This window comes from Echinops telfairi, unplaced genomic scaffold (assembly GCF_000313985.2).
Source record: "Echinops telfairi isolate 266 unplaced genomic scaffold, ASM31398v2 ScPeMD7_6;HRSCAF=24_0, whole genome shotgun sequence".
Classification (NCBI taxonomy): domain Eukaryota; kingdom Metazoa; phylum Chordata; class Mammalia; order Afrosoricida; family Tenrecidae; genus Echinops; species Echinops telfairi.
The window spans coordinates 14,614,862-14,636,798 of NW_022103902.1; the positions used below are offsets into that span (position 1 = coordinate 14,614,862).

Here is a 21,937-nt window from a genome sequence, read left to right on the forward strand (position 1 = left end):
CGTGGAACCATTGGTCCCATTGTTTTCTCTTCCAGATTGTTTATCTCACTTAACTTATCTAAATAATGTCTGGTAGTTTAAAAAAATCAAACTTCTGCCTTAAATATATAAATAGATCTTTAAAGTCAACAATAAGAACACATCAACACAATTTGAAAAGTGATCAGTCATTTTATAGTGGAAGGTGAATGGCAAGTAAACATGAAACGATATTCAGCATCAGTTGTAATTGGGAAATACCAAATTGCTTAAAACAAAATAAAACAAGACTGAAAATGCCAAGTGGTGAAGAGGATGCAAAGCAGTTAGACACTAGCATCCTTGATTGGTGGGGATGTAAAATAGTACACCCACTTTGGATGTTAGGTTGGAAGTTTTTATAGAGTTAAATATACACTTGCCTATGACCCTGAGGTCCCATTTTGAGGCATTTATTCATCTCTGTGTGTAGCAGTTTCCTTAACAATTGTCGAAACTTAACAAATGACCAAGATATCATTTAATATATGCATCATTAAATGCTGGTACATATATACAATGTATGATTATTTAGCAATAAGAAGGAAGCAAGGTATAGGAACAAGCTAATGGTATGCACAATTAAGGGATAGATTTTAAGTGCATTTTTCTTTTTTTAGGGTCAACAGTGTGCACACTAACCAACTTAATACATAACTTTATCTACAGTCTATTATTTTTAACAGTTTTATTCACATATAATTTGTATACCCTACAATTCAATGGTTTAAATACCTTAAAAAGAGTTGTGTATTCATCACCACAGTCAAATTTAGAACAATTTTTTTCATTCTTGTATCCCTTGTTATTAACTCCCCATACCCCCAACCTTCTTTGCCATAATTCTCCTAAAACCAAACTCAGTGCCATCAAGTCAATACTGACTCATTGCAACCGCTGTGGGTTTTCAAGACACTAACTGTTTACGGGAGTAGAAAGCTCAGTCTTTCTCCCATGGAACTTCTGGTGGTTTCGAACAGCCAACCATAGGGATCACAGCCTAATATGTAACCACTGTGCCACCAGGACTCCTTGCTTAGGGTTGCTTTACCCCTAAGAAGCTATCAATCTACTTACTGTTTCCATAGATTTACTCAACCTGAATTTTATACAAAGACAATCATACAAAACAGATCCCAACAAGAACACCAAAATAAAACACAGGGAACCTCAATCAAAAAATAAAAATAAAATAAAATAATGAAAAGTAGAACAAGTTATCAAAAATAGGTCAGAGGGGAAACGACGGTAAGATGTCAAATTTTAGCCTAACTGTATCTGCAGTAATCCATTTTCCAATGCAGTCTGTCTGCAGACAAGACTATTCATAGCTTTGGCACCCCAATCATGCAGACATTGATTAAACAAAAAAAGAAGGAGAGGTTAGTGGACCAAGAGACCAGTGGAGGTTTAATCCATGCGGGGCCTCTTTAATGGAGTTTGGGCTCTCAGTGTCATCGTAGCCTTCTGCAAACTGGGTCCTCAGATTTTAAACTCTAATCCAGCCCTCTCCCTTCTGGTCATCAGTTTCATTATTTTTAATCTGACAATGTTTTGAAATTATGCTTAGGATTCTCAGCAGCTTCATCCTCTGAAATGGGCCACCGATGCCAGCTTGTTAGCTTGCTCTGTCTGGAAGCTCCACTGAAACCTGCTCCCTCTGGGGGACCCTGCTGGCATTTGAAATACCAGTGACACTATTTCCACCCTCCTAGAAATGCACATGCCACTATAGTAGGACAGACTGACAGACAAGTGGTAAAAGCCGAATTTAGAAGATTTGAATCCACCATCCTGTCTAAGGGAGAAAATTGTGGCAGTCTGCTTCCATAAGGATTGACAGTCCTGAGAACCATCCAGTCCTGTAGGGTCCCTATGAATTGAAATCAACTCAGTGGCAATGAATTTATTCTTAAGGTAGTGCGGAGCCAGGCAAGAATTTGTTCTGATAAAGGTATGAGAAGAAGCTGACTCAATAACATCTAACAACAATGTAAATAATGCTGCAAATAAAACCTCTCAAAGTGTGGTCTGCAGACTAACATGTACATCACCATGTCAGTAATGCAGATTTTCAACGCGGCCCCAGACTTATTTAAACAAAACTCCTGGGGAAGGGATCCAGCGATCTGTTTTAAACAGACCATTAGGTAATTCTGATAGGAAGCTTGAGAGTCATCGAGCTAATAACATATTTCAGTGCTGTACATAAAAATTTCATGACACCTCAAGGTAGCTTTGAGCCCAACTCCTGTTCTAGCTAGACATACCTAGCCGTCAATGAATGACCTACTCTGCTCAATTATTTACAAGAGCTTTTTGTTCAAGGACAGCTCCATTTTGTTTTGCTGAGGGAACATTGCGAAAGACTGAATTGCTGCACACAATTTTTATTTGTCACTTAGAAATATAACACGACTAGGTTTCATAGGTTGAGGATTATTGAGCATGTTCCCTCCATTGCGATCCATGGTGTCAACCTTCAGGGTATCGGATCTTGTGGTTAAAACAGGACTTTGAACCAGTTCTTTACCGTTTCCTCCTAGCCTGTGACCCTGACAAGTGTTGGTGACCTGGGATAATCACTGAAATAGGAACAGCATGATTGTTTTTATTAAACATTTTATTAGGGGCTCATACAACTGTTATCGCAATGCATACACACAACAATTGTGTAAAGCGCATTTGTACATCATTCTCAACACGTTGTCTCTCCACTTAAACCCCCGACATTAGGTCCTCATGTTTCCCCTCCCTCCCAACATGATTGTTGGAAGCCCAGGATGGAAGACTCTTGGAAGAGGGCGAGTGAGCCCCTTCAGGAACCTGCTGGGCGAGGCACGCATTCAACAGTGGCACAGGCGGCTGCCATCTTTGAACAGGGCACTGTTGTTTCCCACTCTGTTCAAAATTTGATGGGCAAAAGACTTGGTTGCCATGCAGTTCGTGACTGCCCTTGTTTGGTACGCAGGAGATTAGATTTCTAACAGCTTTTCCCCTGTAATTTTCCCCTTCTGGTTCTTGCTCGTGTTGACTCAGATTTGGAAAATGCAGGCCTGTTGTAGTTTTGCTTCCTTGGCCACAAGGAAGCCAGGAAGAACCTTTGAAGCCCTAGTCTAAAGTAAACCGTGCCACCAATTCGGAGCCCTTGTAGCCTCTAATACCAATACTTTAGCAGCAGGGTTTGCATGAACCATCAGGTCAGATCTTAATCTGAGATGCATGATGTTAACATGTTAACATGTTGGCTTGCAGTGGCAGTTGACTAGATTTTCGTGCTGACGGGAGAAGATCACCCACAATTAAAGTTTCCTGAGTCATCTTTGACCTCCCTTTCATCCAGCATCTAATCAATCACCAACTCGCCATCAGGACTACCTCCTAAATAGGTCTGCCTCGAACCATTTCTTCTCCATACTGCCGTCTTCTGACCTGGGCCGCCATCCACTTCCTTCTGGACTAATACAGTAGCTTTCCCAGCTGACCCTTTGAGTCCATTCTCATGGAGTAAATGGAGTGAGGTTTTAAAAATATACATATGTAATATATGTATATATCTATAGATATACATGTGTGTACCCTGCTTCCCTGAAAATAAGACAGTGTCTTATATTAATTTTTGCTCCCAAAGATGCACTAGGTCTTATTTTCAGGGGATGTCTTATTTTTCCATGAAGAAGAACACGGTACACATTTATTGTTTCATTAGAAGAGACCTTGCACTTCCTGTCTGCTCCGGCTGTGCTGAGGCCAACAGTGAGCTGCGTGGTGGAGCCCACCGCTAGGGTCCAGAGTCCAGAGTTACGGTAGCTTCGGGTGGCCTTATTTTCGGGGAGGTCTTATTTTGGGGGGATGCCTTATATTTCAGGGAGAGGCAAAAATGTAAGTAGGTCTTATTTTCGGGGGATGTCTTACTTTCGGGTATATGTATATATATATATATACACACAAAACAGGGTATATATATATATATATACACACAAATGTGTGCGTATATACATATATATACACACACACACACACACACATTTGTTCATGACTCTTCCATTTAAAACTCATAAGCGGCTTCTGATAAAGCCTAAAGTCCCAAACTTGTGAGACTTTCTCCAGCCCTTCTCCGTTTTCTTACGATTCCTTGAGTGTGTATGTGTGTGTGTGTGTGTGTGTCTTTCTATGGCAGGACTTTTGTGCATCGTGTTCCTCTGTACTCCGTTGGGCCTTTATGCCTCTAGATCTCGGCTTCAAGACCACTATTGCAGGAGAATGTTTCCCGGTGTATCAGCCCTACCCCTGCATACCTGAATACTTCTTGTCATATCCTCTCATGGCCACGATCACGGTTACTTTTGTATTTGTTCTTTTGTTGTTTGTCTTCCCCCGGAGGCTGTGTTCCACGAGGACTAAAATCACACCTGGCTTACTCACCACTGTACCCCGAGTGCCTGGAAAATAGCCGGCGTGTGGCGGCGAGACGTGACTGAATGGACAAGCACCATCAACGTCTATCTGCTGAAGCAGAATAAGGTTTCGCAAGTGGCCAGAGTTTGGTCACGAGGCTCCTCCTTGTCTGTGTTCACAGATTATGCGTGTGCTCTTCAGAGAGACATTTTGCTCCAGGGAAGACTCTACCTTTCGGAAAACTGGCTTTGTTTCTATAGCAACATTTTCAAATGGGAAACCACAGTAAGAGATTTTACATTTGATTTGTTGTTACAAATAATGTGGAGATGAAATGTGCTGCGATCTTTCTAATAACACTGTATTTTAGATTCCAAAGCCAAGGTATACATATTTGTATATCTGTCTTGGTGCCCATGAAATGTATTAAGATGCATGCAGGAATGCTTACTATATTTTTCTCCTTAGTCTCTCAATCTCCATTTCTATATATTTAATACAGTTGGAGGAAGAGATCTGAGATGGAAAAGAACTTGAGCATCCATGCTGCCAAAACCATGTCTGATGTGACAGACTGTCTGAATTTTATTTGTGTCTTTGTGTGTTTCTGTGGAACATGGGGACCCACATGTCTTTTCATGTCCTAGTGTTAGGCATAGGGGCTGATAGAGGCGAGTACTGCAGGGGAAAATGTCTTACTACTTTTACCAGTATTTCTGCAAGCAAGTGCTTATTAAGGACTTCAGATTTTTCAACTGCGTGTTCTGAATCAGATTGATGTGATACTTGGAACTTTGTGTTGGACATGCTGCTGGAAAACATGCTCTGTCAAGTTTCACATCTTTTCCTATGTGTTTAGATTTCTATTGCCTTAGAGGACATCACCTTCATGACCAAGGAGAAAACGGCTCTATTCATCCCAAATGCGATCCAGATCATCACTGAGGGGGACAAGGTGAACATCTCTTATTAACATCTCCTTCGTGTGTAATACAGGGAAGGTCTGCCTCCCGCCGAGAGGGGACTGGGGGGCTAAAGGCCCTTCTTTTCTGGAGTAAAGAATATCTGAAAGAGATAACGAGAAGCCAACTTTTGTTGTTGTGGGTTTGACTCACAGTGACCCTGTGGGGCAGAAGAGAACTGCCCCAGAGGGTTTCTGAGGATCTAACTGTATGGAAGCAGATTGCCTCAAAGCAGCTGTAGGATTTGAACTGCCAACCTTTTGGTTAGCAGCTGAGTGCTTAACCACTGCATCACTAGACTCCTCTAAGAGAGATACGTTGTATTTAACAGTAGCTCTCTATCGCCTTAAACAGTTGTTGAGAATTAAATGACCGCTAAAATTATTTTTGGGTGTGCTTTATAGTTTACAGAGAAGAACAACTTTGTTGGGAATGCCAGAATATTTGCGATATGAGGCATTGCGTTGACAATTGACTCTCACAGGGTTGCTGTGGGAGAGTTCTTAATACATGCTTGGGACTTTTCTGTAAGAATGAGGTTGTTTCAGGATGGCAACCCAAATTAAAGTGCATTTGAAAGAACCTTAATTACCCTTATTTTTCATGCCTTCATTATAAGAGTTAACTCATGTAAGCATTGACAAAACATCCTTATTATTTCCTAATACCCTGATCATTTCACGTTTGCTGTTTGGTCAATACTTGCACATTCCAGTTATTATATAATCCGGTCTGAATCAGGACACCCCCAGGTGTGTGAAGATCGAATGCTGCTCGTTAGGATTTCTCGTAACTGGGGGAGGGGCTTGGTTGGTTGGTTGGGTTTGTGGAAGTTACCCGTCAGATCTTTCTTCTAGGTGGACTCAAACTTCCAACTGTTTGGTTGGTAATCAAAGACATTAACATGCATAGTACTGCCATCAAACCAATTCAGAAACCTATGTAGGGTTTCAAAGGCTCTAAATCTGCTTTAAAATGGTCAGACGGCCTCATTTTCCTCCCGTGGATAGTCTGTTGGATTTGAACGACACTGAGCTTGCAGTTACTGACCCAACACCTATAGTTCTGGGAACCAGTTTGGGTAGCATATCAATAAACACATAATTATAACATATAAATAAACACATAATTGGGTAGCATATAAATAAACATATAAATAGATAGATAGATAGATAGATATAGATAGATAGATAGATATAACCAAACTCCCGCCATTGAGTCAATGCCAACTGATAGCTACTCCCTTATAGGTTTCTGAGGCTGTAATTGTTTACAGGAGTAGAAAGCCCCATCTTTTCCCCACAGAGTGGCTGGTGGTTTCGAACTGCCAACCAATGCATAACCACTATATCACCAGGGCTCCTCAGTCTCTCTCTCTCTCTCTGCATATCTACATTTAGAATGGCAGTTATTTTTAGCAGCTATTACCTGTATTATCTACCTGCATTATCTGTAATTTCTTAGCATGGCTATATGAAGAATCTTACCTACATTGGAAATTGATGTAGGGCTATGTGTGACACTAAGAGACATGATGTTGGCAGAAGGAAGGAAAAAAGGAGGAAGGAAAGCGGGACATGGGGGAAGAGAGAGAGAGAATACCGTAACACAATTATTCGAAGGATGTGTTTTATATGGTTCAGTTCCTTTCAAATGCACTTTAAATTGTATTTTCATTTGGAAACAACCTCATTATGACAGAAACCTTTCAAGTGTGCGTGACGAACTCCCCCAACCTCACAGAGAGGGAATTGTCAACCCGAGGCGCCATTTCCCCAATCGTCTGCTATTTCCCAACCAAGCCACTTTGTAACCATCAAAATCCAGATGTTAACGGTGATGCATGGCCACGGAGCAATCCTCAGATCCCACTCAGGAATGTTCCTTATGGAAAGTATGCCCGATTCAGAATCGCACATTGCAGTTCCTTGTCATGCTTTTGCACCTCTTTCACCGTTTAAAGACCGGCACTGTAAAGATACCAGGTCAGTTATTGTGTAGGCTGCCCCTCATTTGTGTGTTCCTGATGTTTCCTTGTGATGACATGTAAGACAAGCAATTTTGGCAGGGAAACCCCACAAGTGAGACTATTGCATCCTCTCAGGTGGCGCATGATTAAATGTGTACCATGATTACGGGTTGTATACCCTTTGATTACTTGCGGAAGGTGGTATCTGCCAGAATTTATTGTATCAAATGGGTCTATTCTCCTCTGTAATGCATTAAGGATTATGTGGCAAAGAAAGTTGATGCTATATAAATATACCATTTCCTTATTAAGATTTAAATGGATTCATTTACGGCCATGTGTCACTTAACATCCACAATACATTCTATGAAATAAGGAGCCCTGGTGGCAAAGTAGTGGTTAAGCCATTGGGCTGCTAACTGCAAGGTCAGCAGTTCGAAATCACCAGCTGCTCTGTGGGAGAAAGACAGGGCTCTCTGTTCCTGTAAAGAGTTACAGTCTCCCCCTCTCCCCAGAAGAATTTACTTCAAAGGACAGCATTGAATCTGCAGCTCCGGGAGAGGGACATGTCTGATCGGAGCACACGGGAGCAGATGAAGGGGGCAAAGGAGAGATTGAAGCACATCTTGGCCCACCAGGCCTTGAGGACGATGTTCCCGATTAGAGCAGCCAGTCCACAGAGAGGACCATATGGCCGGCCCCACTATCAGACATGACGTTCCTTTGCTGTTCTGTTGCACCCCCTTAGTGTTTTGCCTTGGTGTGGCGGGATCAGATCGGGCGCAATTCCCTCACTGTGTCTCCAGTGTTGTCCCTGTAGGGCTATGGGTCAGCGAGGGACAGACGGCATATCTTATAGTGGGGTCAACCATGTGGTTCTCTCTGTGGATTGGCTGCTCTGAGCGGGAACATCATCCTCAAGGCCCGGTGGGACAGGATGTCCTCCACTCTCTCCTCCTCCCCCTTCATCTGTTCCCATGTGCTCCGATCAGACATGTCCCTCTCCCAGAGCTGCAGATTCAGTGTCGTCCTCTGAAATAAATTCTTCTGGGTCTGGACATTGTTTTAAACTTAAGCTCTTTATATATATTTTCTCAGGTAATGCTTACAAAAATCCACTAGTATAATTATTCTCATTTTGTAGATGAGAAAATTAAAGAACAGAGAAGTCAAGGGAGTTGAACTTACAGCACTAACACATGGTAGGGCTGGCTGTGAGCCCAGTCATTCAATTGCAAAGACTTGGTCTGGAAAAACAACAACAACAGCGTGTTTGTAAATATTCATCTCTTTATGTGCATTTTGACTAAAGGAAGGTTCATCCTGGTATTTTTAGGCGTTTCAGGTTCGAGAATAAGTTCTGTCCTCCAGCAGCTCAGAGATAGTATTGAGAGTACAGTTCTTTCCAAATTAAAGCAAGAATTTAAAACAAACTTTTGAAGTTGGATATGTAGCAAGAACTAAAGGAAGCGAAAGTTTGCATACATGATCATGAAAGATGGGACTGTTCAGGTTTAGGATTGCACTGGTTCTTCAGGAGAATAGATAACCTTGTTAGGATGATTTTAACTTAAGAAGGAAGTGGGAATTAGCAAGCACAACACACTGGTGAAAATGAGGCATGCTATGAGATTTTGCTTATCTAGGTTTCTGGTCCGAGGACTGTTAAGATTATAATGCAAACCTTTGGCCTGAGGAGAGGCAAGAAGGGGCAGTAAGTGATGAGAAGGTCACATGTTATCTTTGTCATCCCCAGGCCGTCTTAGATATCTGTATCTTTTAAAAAATCATTTTATTAGGGGCTCTTACAACTCTCATCACAATCCATACGTACATCAACTGTGTAAAGTACATTTGTACATTATTTGCCCTCATCATTCTCAAAACATTTGCTCTCTACCTAAGCCCCTGGCATCAGGTCCTCATTTTTTCCCCTCCCTCCCCGCTACCCCTTCCCATTAGCTTGTGTTGAGAAATATTACAGCAAAACTTTGATTCAATTAATTAGAAGGTAACGCTTCAAAATCTTTCTAAAAAAACCATAAACACCTAAAATGTTTGACGGTTCATTTAATGAAGCATAAAATGGAACGTTCTTATACCTGAAAGTGATCCCTCAGTCATGACAGGTTACTTGCCAAGGACTGGAAAGGATGACAGTCCGAGCGGCTGTAATCAGTGCTGGCGCTGGTCACATTTTCCCATAGAAACCCGTTTAGTTTATTATACAGTTTTGCAAAAATCAATTCGATATAGAGAAAGAGCTAGTACTGAAAGCCTACATAGAATTATAGACTGAAATGGCTACTTTTCTTCTATCAGACTCAAAATGTAGTAGTGTCGTGAGGTGTTTTACACCTGTGACTAGTAGAGATTAAGTATTTATGGATTTTTTTAGAAGATTAAACATTGATAAAATTTAAAACTTAATATCTTCAGATCTCTCTCTGATATCCACGTTTCTTTCCATTTTGTATGTATACTTGGTTTGAAAGGCAGCCAATACAGATCTGTGCGAAATTCATAGCAACAGAAAAGCTATGTGTTTTCCTAATTCTGTCTCTGTTGATTTTAATAGGCAAACTATGATAAACATAAATATCTATCAATCAATTCAATCTCTTTTCTCAGTAGCACTGAGAAAGTTGTATTTGCTGAGATAACAGCTGTTCTAAGACACGGTTTACAAAGACACTGTTTGTACACACATTTAACTTTTTGCTCCCCTAGCAGCAAAAGTTAAATAAAAATCAAAACTAAGTAGGCAGTGGTAGCGCAGTAGTTTGCTTTGACCAAACACGTCTTTGCAGACTCTTCAACGGATATGTCCTCAGATGCCAGTGACCGTCTTATTCTTTTTCTTGCAGTTTTTCTTTACATCATTTGGTGCAAGGGATAGAAGTTACCTCAGTATCTTCCGGTTGTGGCAGAATGTGCTGTTAGGTAAGGTACGTGTTCATCTCAGAGGCAGTTGTTTCTGATAAGAACGTCTCATCATGTCCCTGACCAGTGTGTGTGGCTTGGAGAGCTGCTTCTTATGTTCCGGCGCTTGCTTTTTCTTAGACTGTTCACATGCCAGGATGAAACTGGAAGGACCAGAGTTCACAGTCATAATTTAACACGTCTGTTGCGATCTCTAGAACAATCATCAAAAAAACAGCGCTGAAAGATGCAGAAAAAGTAAAAAAAGCAATCAGTGCCCTAGGAAATACCTGTTTGATATGACAGTCAGTGATGGGAGAGTGAAGGAACAAAACTGTGAATGATCGAAGGCAATAGGAAAGGGGTAGCTGTTGAAGTGGAACGGCCTGGGTGAATGAATTTAGCACTGCCCTCAAAGGGAAGGACTTGGCAGAATGGAAGGAAAAACATGATTCAACTGTATACTACATACAAGGGGAATAGCCAGATTCAAAGTCACAAATACGTTGAAAGTAAAAAAGATGGAAGAAGCTATGTCATTTAAGCAGTGATGAGCGATGACGTGAGTATATTGGTAAAAAATGGACTTCAAGGCACAACTTGGTATGTAGTCACAATTTGTAAAGATAAATGAATCAATCCATTTGGGTTACATAGCCATGATTTATAAACATATATGCAGATGACCAGGGATCCCTAAAATACACGAAGCGCATTTACAGAATTGAAAGGGGAAATAGACAATTCAACTGTAAGAGCTGGAGACTTTAGAACTCGAATTCCAATGATGACGGAAGCACTATCTCGGTCACTAAGAGGTCTGATGATGGCAACACATGTACAGATGTGCTTGACACCATGGATGGGGGCATGGGTTGTGATAAGAGTTGTATGAGCCCCCAATACAATGATTAAAAAAATAATAACTAAAAAGGTCAACAAGGAAATCAAAGACTTGAAAAACACAGTAAGCTAACCAGGCCTAAAAGACACGTCTAAGACAGAGGGAGGGGTGGTGGTGGTGGAAACACTCTCCCCACTTGTTTGTGGGACCAGTATTAACCTGGCATCAAAGCCGAACAAAAGCGTCATAGCAAAACTACAGGCCAACACCCCTTGTAGATATAGTCTTAGAATGTGGTGGTGCATATGGGGGGCAAAGCAAACTTCTTACACATAATTACACACTCGAGGGAATGAATTGATGGACTCGTGGACTCAGGACCATAGTCTTGGGTGACGCCAAGTTCAATAAGCATGACATAGGTCACAAAGATAAGGTTTGACATCCTCTCTGGGTGAGTAGTGACTTGGGTCTTAAAAGCTTGTGAGCAGCCACCTGTGATGGTTCGATTTGATGCCAGCTTGATGTACCTGTGTGGAGGTAGGGCCGGAGTCCAACCTCTTACTCAGGTTACAGCCTGATTCAACCTCCTTGGGGGTGTGGCCTTTTTATAAGAGAGACAGGAAGAGAGCTGAACCCTTTCTTGCCCTTCACATTCTTGCTTCCTGGGAGTGCCAGTTTGGCTCCGGGATTGGCAGACCACGAGGCCTGCCGACGACGCTGTGGGCTGTGGGGCCCTGCCATGTCGCTGCTGACCGTGGACCCACATGACTGTATCCACCAGCCTGTGATCTCCACTGCCTGCTTTGCTTTTCGGCTTTATTGGCCGGCAGGTGTGTGAGGCTGAGGGCCTCCCGCTCGCATCTGACTCGTGGACTTGAGTTGGACTGGGGTCGGCTGCTTTCTTGCTATAAAGTTATTTTTTATACATATATGAGTGTCCTTGGTTTTATTTCTCTAGGAAATTCACCTTAACACACCATCTGAGGTGTCACTATTTGTATCTCCCCCTCTGGAGGAAAGAAAAGTGATGAAAGACATGTGGAAATGTTGGTCGAGTAGACTGACAGACCACACAGGTCAGGTTCCACAATCCCTGAGACCAGAAGCACGAGAGGTTCCTGGCTACCATTACCAGCCGCTCCAAAAGGATCATGCTAGAAGGCCCTGGGTAGAGAGGGAGTAAAATGCAGTCCCAAACTCAAAACCCTACAGGAGACCAGCCTTACTGGTTAGAAAGAGGCTGATGGGTCTCCCAGCACTATTGTCCTTTGTCACCTCTTAGGTCTGGAAATGAACCCACCCGCGTGGCTCAATTTTCAGCGAGGCAACAGATAGCCTTGGTAAGGGGAAGAATAATAATATTGTGGTACACACACCTTGGAAGAGTCAACACTTTAATATCAAAGGGCAGCATTTTTACCACAAAACAAAGGTCAGCGGGTTGGGAGAGAATGAGGAATGGAAAAGAAACAGCAGGAGGAAGTGGTGATAGATCGAGAGGGTGGCAATGAATAATTGAAACGGAATGTGCATGAATTGTTAAATGCAAAACTGATGATGTGCTCTGCAAATATTCACCCAGTTCACAATAAAATGATAAAAAGATATACACATAGATCAATCCTTAATGAATTGTTAGCAAACCAAGCCCAGCAACATACGGAACAGATGATGTGTCATGACCAAGTGGGATTTCTACAAGGATGAATGATTCGACATATGAAAATCCATCTGTGTAATACCCCATACCAGTAGAATTAAGGACAAACACTGCATGATCTTCTCAACAGATGCAGAGAAAGCATTTGCCAAAGCTCATGATGAAAAGCTTTCATGGTTAAAGCCAAAAAACACTCAACAAACTACGACGAGGAAACTCTTTGCCTTGAAAAACGGCACGTTTTTCTACAAAACACAACTGAGGTCATGTTTACTGGTGAAAGACTGAATGCGTCCCCCTTACATCGGGGATGCTCTCAACATTGGACCGAAGGTTTTAGCCGGGGCAAATAGGCAAGAAAATAAACAGATCCAGGCTGGGAAGGAAGAAGTAAAGCTATTATTAAGTAATATGATCTTGGGCAGCATGACTGGAATAGAGATGAGAGTCCAAATATTAAGCCGTATATTGATGGTCAATTGATTTTGAAAAAAATTATTGTGGTTACAGGAAGCGAATTTATTTTCCATAACTCTTCGATCCATAGTTTTGGGACTGCTATTTAGTGACTGGGGCCGGCGGGGAGGATGTACTAAAGGCATAGAGGACTCAGTTCTGGGATTGGTCAGTTTTCCCTTCCGTTAGGTATCAAAGGGAACCATTTCAGAAGCAGGAACAAGGAATGCGTGACTATCAGGCACGAAGACTCATGAGTAGCAGGCAGCCTTGAAGTAGCAAAGCCAGCAGCGGCATCTGAGGCACTGAAACCGTGAGACAGATGGGTGGGCGCCCCAGCTTGGGGCAGGGAGCTGGCTTGAAGAGGGTGGCCTCTGGGCATTTATTCGTGCCAGAGAGGCTTTGTAACACTGGCCTGAGCAGGGAAGGCAGGGCCAAGTGGCCTCCTGTCTGAAAAGTGGAGGACCAGAGACAGACATGCCTGCTGGCATGGCTGAGAAGATGTGCTGAGGACAAAAGGACTCTGTATCTATCTATCTGTCTGTCTGTCTGTCTATCATCTATCTACCTCTAGATAAAAAGAGTAAGCACTTTTATCTTTCATAATAACCCCATGACGGTGAGTCTATTCTGTGTCGTTGTGTGGCCGCTGCAGAGAGGTAGAGTGCCGTGGGAGGAACGCTTGCCGTCAGAAGAGAATTTGGAGGGGTGGAGGGTGGAGACGTGTCTGGTCTCTGCTTCATGGGCATCCACCTTGGGCAGATGAGGAGCTGGATTCTCCCCCTTGTGTTGTTGAGGAGGTGAGACATGGCCCCCATACAATTTCCTCAGTGATAAAATATACATAACAAATTTTCCCTATTTGAAGTGTATAATTCAGTGATATTAAATACACCCTGTTGTATAACCATCACCACTATTTCCAAAAGTTTTTCATGATTTCAAACATGAATTCAGTAATCCTTAATAACTCCCTGTTTCCTCTTCCACTAGCCCCTGGTAACCACTAATAGAACCTTTCGGGTCTCTGTGTATTTTCCGATTCTAGATATAAAATGGGACCATATAGTATTTGTCTCATGTGTCTGATTATTTTCAGTTAACATGTTTTCAAGTTTGATTCAGGCCAAAGCCAGGAAGTCATTCCTCATTATGGCTGAGTCATACATGTATATGGTTAATTGTTTTTTTAAAGGTTTTTTATTAATTGAGAATTAATGCATACATCATTCCATAGTTCAATCGTGTCCAGCAGAATTGCACATTTGATATCATAATCAGTTTCCAAACATTTCTTTTCTACATGGACTCCTTGACACCGTCTCCCTGTCACTACCATTGAATCCACCTTCCCACCCACCTCCGAATCCCTTCTACTTGTTACCTCTATAGGTTTGTCAATCCCGGATTTCATATGCTGATAAATGAAAAAACATATAAAACTTGAAGCGGGTGACTCCCAATGGCCTAACTCCTCTGGGATGCTCCCTAATATGGACAAACACCAAAAAAACCCCAAAAATGCAGAAAATTTTGGAAACCAGACCAGGTCCAGCATGCATCATAGGGGGAAGGTACTGACAGATCTGTGAACAAAAATGTAACTGTTGAATAAAACAGTAAATAGGAAGACACGTGATCCAATGAACAAAATAGGGAACGGGGTTGAGAGGACATTACTTCCAAGAAGAAAAGATGGTTAATGTCGGTAGCTGCGTGCCACTGACTCGGTTCTGACTTGAAGGTCTACAGCAAAACGAAACCCTGCGAGGTCCTGCGCCATCTCCAGGTTCATTGCTGCTTTAGAGTCCATTGTGGCAGCCCATCTCCTTGAAGGCCTTCCTCTTTCCCTTGACCACCTACTTTACCAAACACAGTGTCCTCCTCCTTTAGAGACAGTCCCTCCTGACAACATGTCCAACTGTGAATGACAGTGTCTCTCGAGTCTTGCTTCTAAGGCACATTCCGGCAATACTTCTTCCAAACCAGATGTGTTTGTCCTTTGTTAGTCCTCCCAATAGTCTTCATCAACACCAAAATGCCAACGCAGAAATTCCTCTCTGGTCTTTCTTATTCATTGTCCAGCTTTCACATGCGACGAAGGGACTCAAAATACAGGCACACCTTAGACCTCAAAGGGACATTTTACTTTGTAATGCTTTAAGGGTGTCTTTGTAGCAGACTGACACAGTGCAGCGTGTCCTTTGATTTCATTTGATCTCTTCCTTATTGATTTGTTGCTTTTTCACATGCCTGCAGTGCAGCTTGAACCTCTTCCTTCAGTTCTGTCAGTTCTTGATCCCATGCTACAGCCTCTAGTGGTTGAATGTCAGCCCATTGTTTTTGATAAAGTGACTCTATGTATTCCTCCTGTCTTCTTTGAATGCCTCCTGCATAGTTCAGTATTTTGGCCATATAGTCTTTGGGTTTGCATCTTGAAGTTTTCCTTCAGTTCTTTCTGCTCAAAAAGATTCTGAGCATGTTCTTCTTTCTTGGTTTTCTAACTCCTTATTTTTGTTTTTGTCTTTTATGGCTGCATTCATACTGCAGTAATAGTAGTTACATGACTTGCCAAACCTAAAATATTTATTATCTGGCCTTTTTTTCTCCTTTAATTGGAAGCAAATACCCATATTATATTGTTCCATAGTTCAGTCACATCCAGCAGTATTATACAATTGCGACCACATTGTTTCCAAACATTCTCTTCCTTCTTGAACTCCTTGACATCAGCTCCCTTTACCTGCCCCCCTGCCCATTGTAACCTCTAGAAACCCTTATTCTAGTTGCTGTTCCTATGGGTTCATCAATCCTGGGTTTTACATATTGAAAAACAACAACAACAAAATAACAAAAATTCAAGAGGGTCACCTCCCTGACAAAATACATCTGAGATCGTCCTCACCCCCAGCCAGTCCTGGGCTTTGGGGCTTGGCTCAAGGGGAGTCCCTCTGGGGGATGGGGGTGCAGTGAATGGTGTGACCCTTTGCTGGGCATGTCTACACAGTAGGGTATGCTGGGCCCCTCTAAGGTTTCCTGTATGGGCTCCAATAAATTTCTTCCCTTTTGCAAAAAAAAAAAAAAAAAAAATACATTTGAGATAAACCCCAATATGAACAAGCAAACAAAAATACAGAAAATGTTTAAAACCAGATCAGGCCCGATGGGCATCAGAGCCCAGGGGGTCAGCTCCAGTCGGTTTATCATGTTGACCTACAGTCATCCCTCCAATGCATCCGGTTTGATAACCAGTGTCCCCCATCCTTCTATTATAGGTGGAGGGAAATCACTGAAGGCGTTTTTCCTATGTAGATCCCACAAATGTATCTTGGGCTTCCACTGTCATCTATGGCCTTCTGCAAACCAGAGTCTCATGGTTTAGGCTTTGATGCTATTCCCTCCTTCGGCTCTGGATTATATGACTTACAGTCCTCCAGTCATTGATGGTGGTGTGCTTCTTCCATGTGGACTTAGTTACTTAGATGTTGTTTGGAAACAAGCTTTTAAGACCCTAGATGCTATTTTATCTGATAGGCGGGCACTATATAATTTCTTCACCCTACTTTGCCATAGCACCCATATCTTCTCTGTTCCCTTTCTGGGGGCAAGTATTGAGTAGGGCCATGGTGTAAGAACTAATTGTTCTCTAATTGGAGCTAGGATTTAGTGTGAGCCCCAAACTAGGTCCTGGATCTATGGGGGTTTTGTTGTTGTTGTTGTTGTTTTTAATCAGCTTTTGACTCCCTTTTAAAACCTCCTTGTTAATTTATGGTAGAGAGTCTTACAGATCATCTCCCTGAGGCATAACGATCTTCCATTAATATTGTCTTTGATTATCCCCTGGTAATAATTTTTTAAGCACTGTTGAGAGAGTGATATTGGGATATTGAGCCGATATAGGCTAACTCCATATCACAGTATCTGAAATATTCACTTGTACAGTATCAATCCTTCCATGCTGGACGCTATGTACACAAACATTGGGATTTATTTGTCAGGGTTATCTCGCCTTTTATAGAAACACTTTGTTGGCCCTTGAGCAACTCTGCAGTCACGTTTGCAGCCTTTACAATAGAATCAAAACATTTTTATATGACTTCCATGGTCTTACTCCAACCTCACCTTAATCCACCCTGCCTGTTTTACCTTCTCTTCTTACAACATCTTATATTTCTCTGTTAGCACATGTATTGTAATTACAATGACTTGGTCCACTTCTGTTCTCTTTATATGGCTATAAACACCTTGAGGACATGTCTGTTTTGTTCACTGCCTATCTCCAGAGACTAACTCAGTGTTTGGTGTATTTCTGGTTTGACATTTATTCTTGGTTTACCCAGGACAGTTTGGAGCTGGGTTTAAGATGGTGCAGTGGGTTATGTGTTGGGCTGCTAACTGCAAGGTCAGCAGTTTGAAACTCTGAGGGAGGAAGTTGGGGCTTTCTACTCCCATAAAGAGTTACGGGATAGTTCTACCCTGCCCTATAGAGTCACTATGAGTCAGCACCAGCTCTATGGCAGTGAGTTTTGAGTTTTCAATGTAAATATAAACAGTTCTCTCTTACTCTAAAAGTATACCAGTTTGGACAGTATACTATAGAGCCACGTTACATGTAGCAGTAAATATTATTTAATAATTTAATTTAATAGCATTTTAACTAAAGACCAAATAATCCGTCCACTTCACTAAATAAATAAACCTAACTCACTGCTATCCAATTGGTTTCAACTCATAGCATGCCTATATAGCATTTCTGAGGCTAAAAAATCTTTATTGGAGCATATAGCCTCATCTTCCATTTTAACTGCTTTGGTCAATGGAACACAGAATGTGTAGAACACGTAGGCAGGGATTTAGTTTCAGTAACAGTTTTCGGGGTATGCTTCAAGTCCATGTCTAGGTAACTTGATTTCTTAAGCTTCCTATATTTATAATAAGACCAAACGATGATCAATTACTAAAAAACTATTATTTTATATATACTTGAATTTCTAAGGAAATAGGTTGGGTACCAAAGGTAACTAGGGTTAACATTTAAAGTTTAAGTCTTTTTGGCAACCGCTCAATGAATCCCTACATAGTTCTATGAATACCACTGTATTATTGCCTTTATAATAATAAGTGATAGCAATCATAGAAGCAGGATATATGCAGACTGTCTGTACTCTTTTTCACTTGTTCTCATCGATACAGCATGATCTGTTATCAACATGTGGAGGCTTCCAGGAGCGAATTCTCCTCAAATGTAAAAGTGCGTAGAGGGCTTAAAGAAGCAGAAATGTATACTCATTTTCAATTGTAGAGTGACTCTGGAGCCTATTCTCAAAGGATACAAGCACATTCCCCAAATTCTGGTACACGTCACTGCAGCTTCTATGTTGGGGATCATGAATACAAGGGTGACAGACGGGTCTCACAGTCCTCAGATAGAAACTCAAACTCAGGGCTATTGAATGGATGCCTACTCATCGTGAGTCTATGGGACAGGCTAGACCCACCTTTGAATTTCCAAGACATTGTTTACAGAAGGAGAATATGGGTCTTTCTCCCTGGGAGCAGCTGGTGGTTGTGAACTGCTGACTGTGGGGATTGCAGCCTACCTGGTAACCACTACAGCACCAGGGCTCCCTCAGTGGAAAATAAGAATGAAAACTGTTGATTGGATGAATTAAGGTATGTAAGGAAAGAATATGATAGTTCAGAGGAATGTTGGCTAGAGTCAAAAAGAGTAAGTTCACAGAGGCAGACTTTGGTCAATAGAGAAGTACAGAGATGAATCATTGAACCTCGCCAAGCTGCCTCCTATGCTCTGATGCCACGCTTACCATGCAACGTTCTGATGGCTCATCTGACATCTCAGGTATTCAGGTCCCCTGGGGAGGAGAGTTTTAGCATGAGTAAGGATTATGCTCCTAGTAAGAACTCATATGCTGGCCACTGAGTAATTATAGAACGATGTGACGTTGTAAGTATGGCTTGTTTAATTCAGCCAGCGCTGACCCGTCCTCCTGAGCGCATTCAACTCGGGTTGCGCTGAGGCAGTGCTGAAGTCTGTTTCCAAACAGCTCAGGCGTCACCCTCCGAGCCCTGGTGGGAGCATGACAGCCGGCCTTCTTCCTCATGCTTCCTTATGAAACGCCAATGGTCATTCCTTTCAGAGTAAGTTTTCCACTAGGCTCATCAACCAATAAACATTCCAATTTACTTGGAAACGCATGGAAAATTGTTAACTGTTGTCATCACATCTGGTAAATATTTGAGCAGTTTCCAAGTATTCATTTTCATATGTTTAACCCTTTTTTTTTGTTTCTCCCTGAGTCCCTAAACCACATCACCACCTGGAAACCTGGACGTATTCTTATTTCTTACTTCCTTTCCTACTCTGTCCAGGTGTTACTAAGGTCTAAATGAGTGCCAGCACGAACCATTGCAACAATCTTGGTTGTTCCTAACGCTGCCTGTTTAGCACGCTGTGCCCTGGGTAGTTGCCCAAGTCATTCTTTTAAATTTATTTCCTTTTGTTGTTGAGAATAGACTCCACAGAGCATACAGAAATTCAATATTTTTGATATTACAATTCAGTCATATTGATTGTATTTTTCATGTTATTCAACCTTCTCACTTCCTGACCCGAAGGGTCCCTCGCACATTGACATCAACTCACTGCTCCCCACTTTTCCCTCACACCTTCCGAGTTGCTGTTCTCATCTTGATTCCATATAGATAACTCTTAATGGAGGACCGTGCTCCAGGCTGACATCATGTAGTAGTTAAGCTCCACTACTGCTTGATTTTAAGAAGATGTCAGGGGACATTTTTAGTTTAAGGCTTAAGCTTTTCTCAGAGCAGAAGTTCATCCCACCGCTGTGACTCTAGAGAATATGCATAGATGAAAATTTGAGATTCTGTTCTACTTTTCCTTTCCCTTTGGGTCAGGATTCTTCCATAAAATCTTTGATTAAAATATTCAGTAATGATAGATAGCTAGGTACCATACATCCAGTTTTTCTGGTCTCATGGCAAAGGAGTCGGTGGCTCATGGAGGCACTTAGCCATGCATTCACTCCTCCTTCCTATTCCTGACACTTCTCCTTTGTTTCTTAAGGGAGCCCTTGTGGCATTCTGGGATAAACATTCAGCTGCTAACCATAAGGTTGATGGTTCAAACTCTCCCATGGGAGAAAGATGAGGCTGGCTGCTTCATAAAGATTTACAGTCATGGAAGCCCTTATAAGGTTGCTATGAGTTGGAGTTGACTTGCTTGGCAGTAGGTTTGATTTTAGTTTTGTTCTTGACCCTCCTTCCTTTGTTACTCCAGGGAATCAAGGCCAATTGTTGTGTCTTAGATGGCCACTTGCAAAGGTTTAAAGTTCCAGGCAGTACGCAGTGATCTAGGAGTTAGAACAGATTCTGGATCGGGGTGTATATCCGATCAGTGAAATTGCTGTCAGTTGTGCACTTGTCGAATTGGCAAAACTTGTGTGATAGGCATGTGTGTAACAACAAGCAATAAACTAAGCGCTGTTAAGACTGCTAACATATCACCAAGCTCCGCATGAGATTTGGTTTCTTGGTTCGGAGGCTTAGCGTCAGGATTTCACCCATGAACTGGGACGACATCCCATTAATTGGCCTAATACTGTGTTTAATGTTCTACCTCCAAAGTCCTTTTGAAAAGACCAAACCAAACCACAATTCTTTTATTTTCTTTTTTTCCAAACCACAATTCTAAACTTGTTATTTTTCTATGTGACACTATGCTTTTCGTATTTTGACAATGCAGCCTCCCCACTTGTATGGATGCCTGAGAAGACCTGTGACCTGGCTTCTCCCTCTTGACTCTTGTCACATGCTTGTCGCGAAGACCTAGCCTGCCAAGTTGTTCCACTCCCTGGATGCTTCCCTTTGTCATCCTGCGTGCTCATCACATCCTTATCTTACGTGATCCTTTAGTAGCCCGTGACCCCATTGCACACGCCTTCCATATCCTCCCCTCCCTTCTTCCTTTATTCTTCCTAGACTTCCCTCTCACCTCCCTGACATTTATTTCAATGTCTTTCTCTGGACACTTCTGAACTCACCCTTTGGATACCAAGCGTTCTTGTATGTATTAATTTAATACTGCTCTAAAGTGTACTGACTTGCTACAGAGATTTTTACATGTACCAAATGTATATGGAATAAATTATAGTGCCACTCATTTGCGTTGTTCTCATGCCTCTTTGGATATCATGGTAGGGGAAGTAGACCTATCCATAGTTCTTTTTTTTTTTTAAGTTTTATCGAGACAGTACACATATCATACAATTCAATAGTTCAATCACATCAAGAAGAGTTGCACAGTTAATTTTAGAACATTTTCATCTTTCCTGTACTCCTGGCTATTAGCTCCCCATTTCCCCCTAATTCCCCCGCCACACCCCCAAGAACCATTAATCCAGTTACTGTGTATCTATAGATTCACTGATCCTGGGTTTCATATGGTGAAAACCATATCAAAAGAAGAAGAAGAAGCTGCTAACAATAACTAAATGAAAGAGAAAAGCCTTAATCAAAAAGAAAGCCCCAAATATTAACAACTAGAACAACTTTAAAATGGCTCCAAAGGCAGATCAAATGACAAGGTGTTAAATTTTAACCTGTCTGCACTGTGTGTAATAGCAAGACAGTTCACGTCCCTGCCCTATGACCAGAGGGAATTCACT

At 41.9% G+C, this 21,937-nt stretch overlaps 1 protein-coding gene across 2 annotated transcripts in view; it reads left to right on the forward strand.

Annotated features, from left to right (window-relative positions):
- Positions 1–21,937, forward strand: part of GRAMD1C (GRAM domain containing 1C) — a 91,098-nt gene that overhangs the window by 13,854 nt on the left and 55,307 nt on the right. The window contains exons 1-2 of one of the 2 annotated variants that reach the window (XM_045286189.1): positions 4,625–4,701; positions 5,276–5,371. The exons of the other annotated variant lie outside the window; for it this stretch is intronic. Coding sequence (XP_045142124.1) covers positions 5,306–5,371 — 66 coding nt within the window. The 5' untranslated portion in view covers positions 4,625–4,701; positions 5,276–5,305. Of the gene's footprint in view, positions 1–4,624; positions 4,702–5,275; positions 5,372–21,937 lie in introns of those variants that run through there. 2 annotated transcript variants of the gene reach the window in all.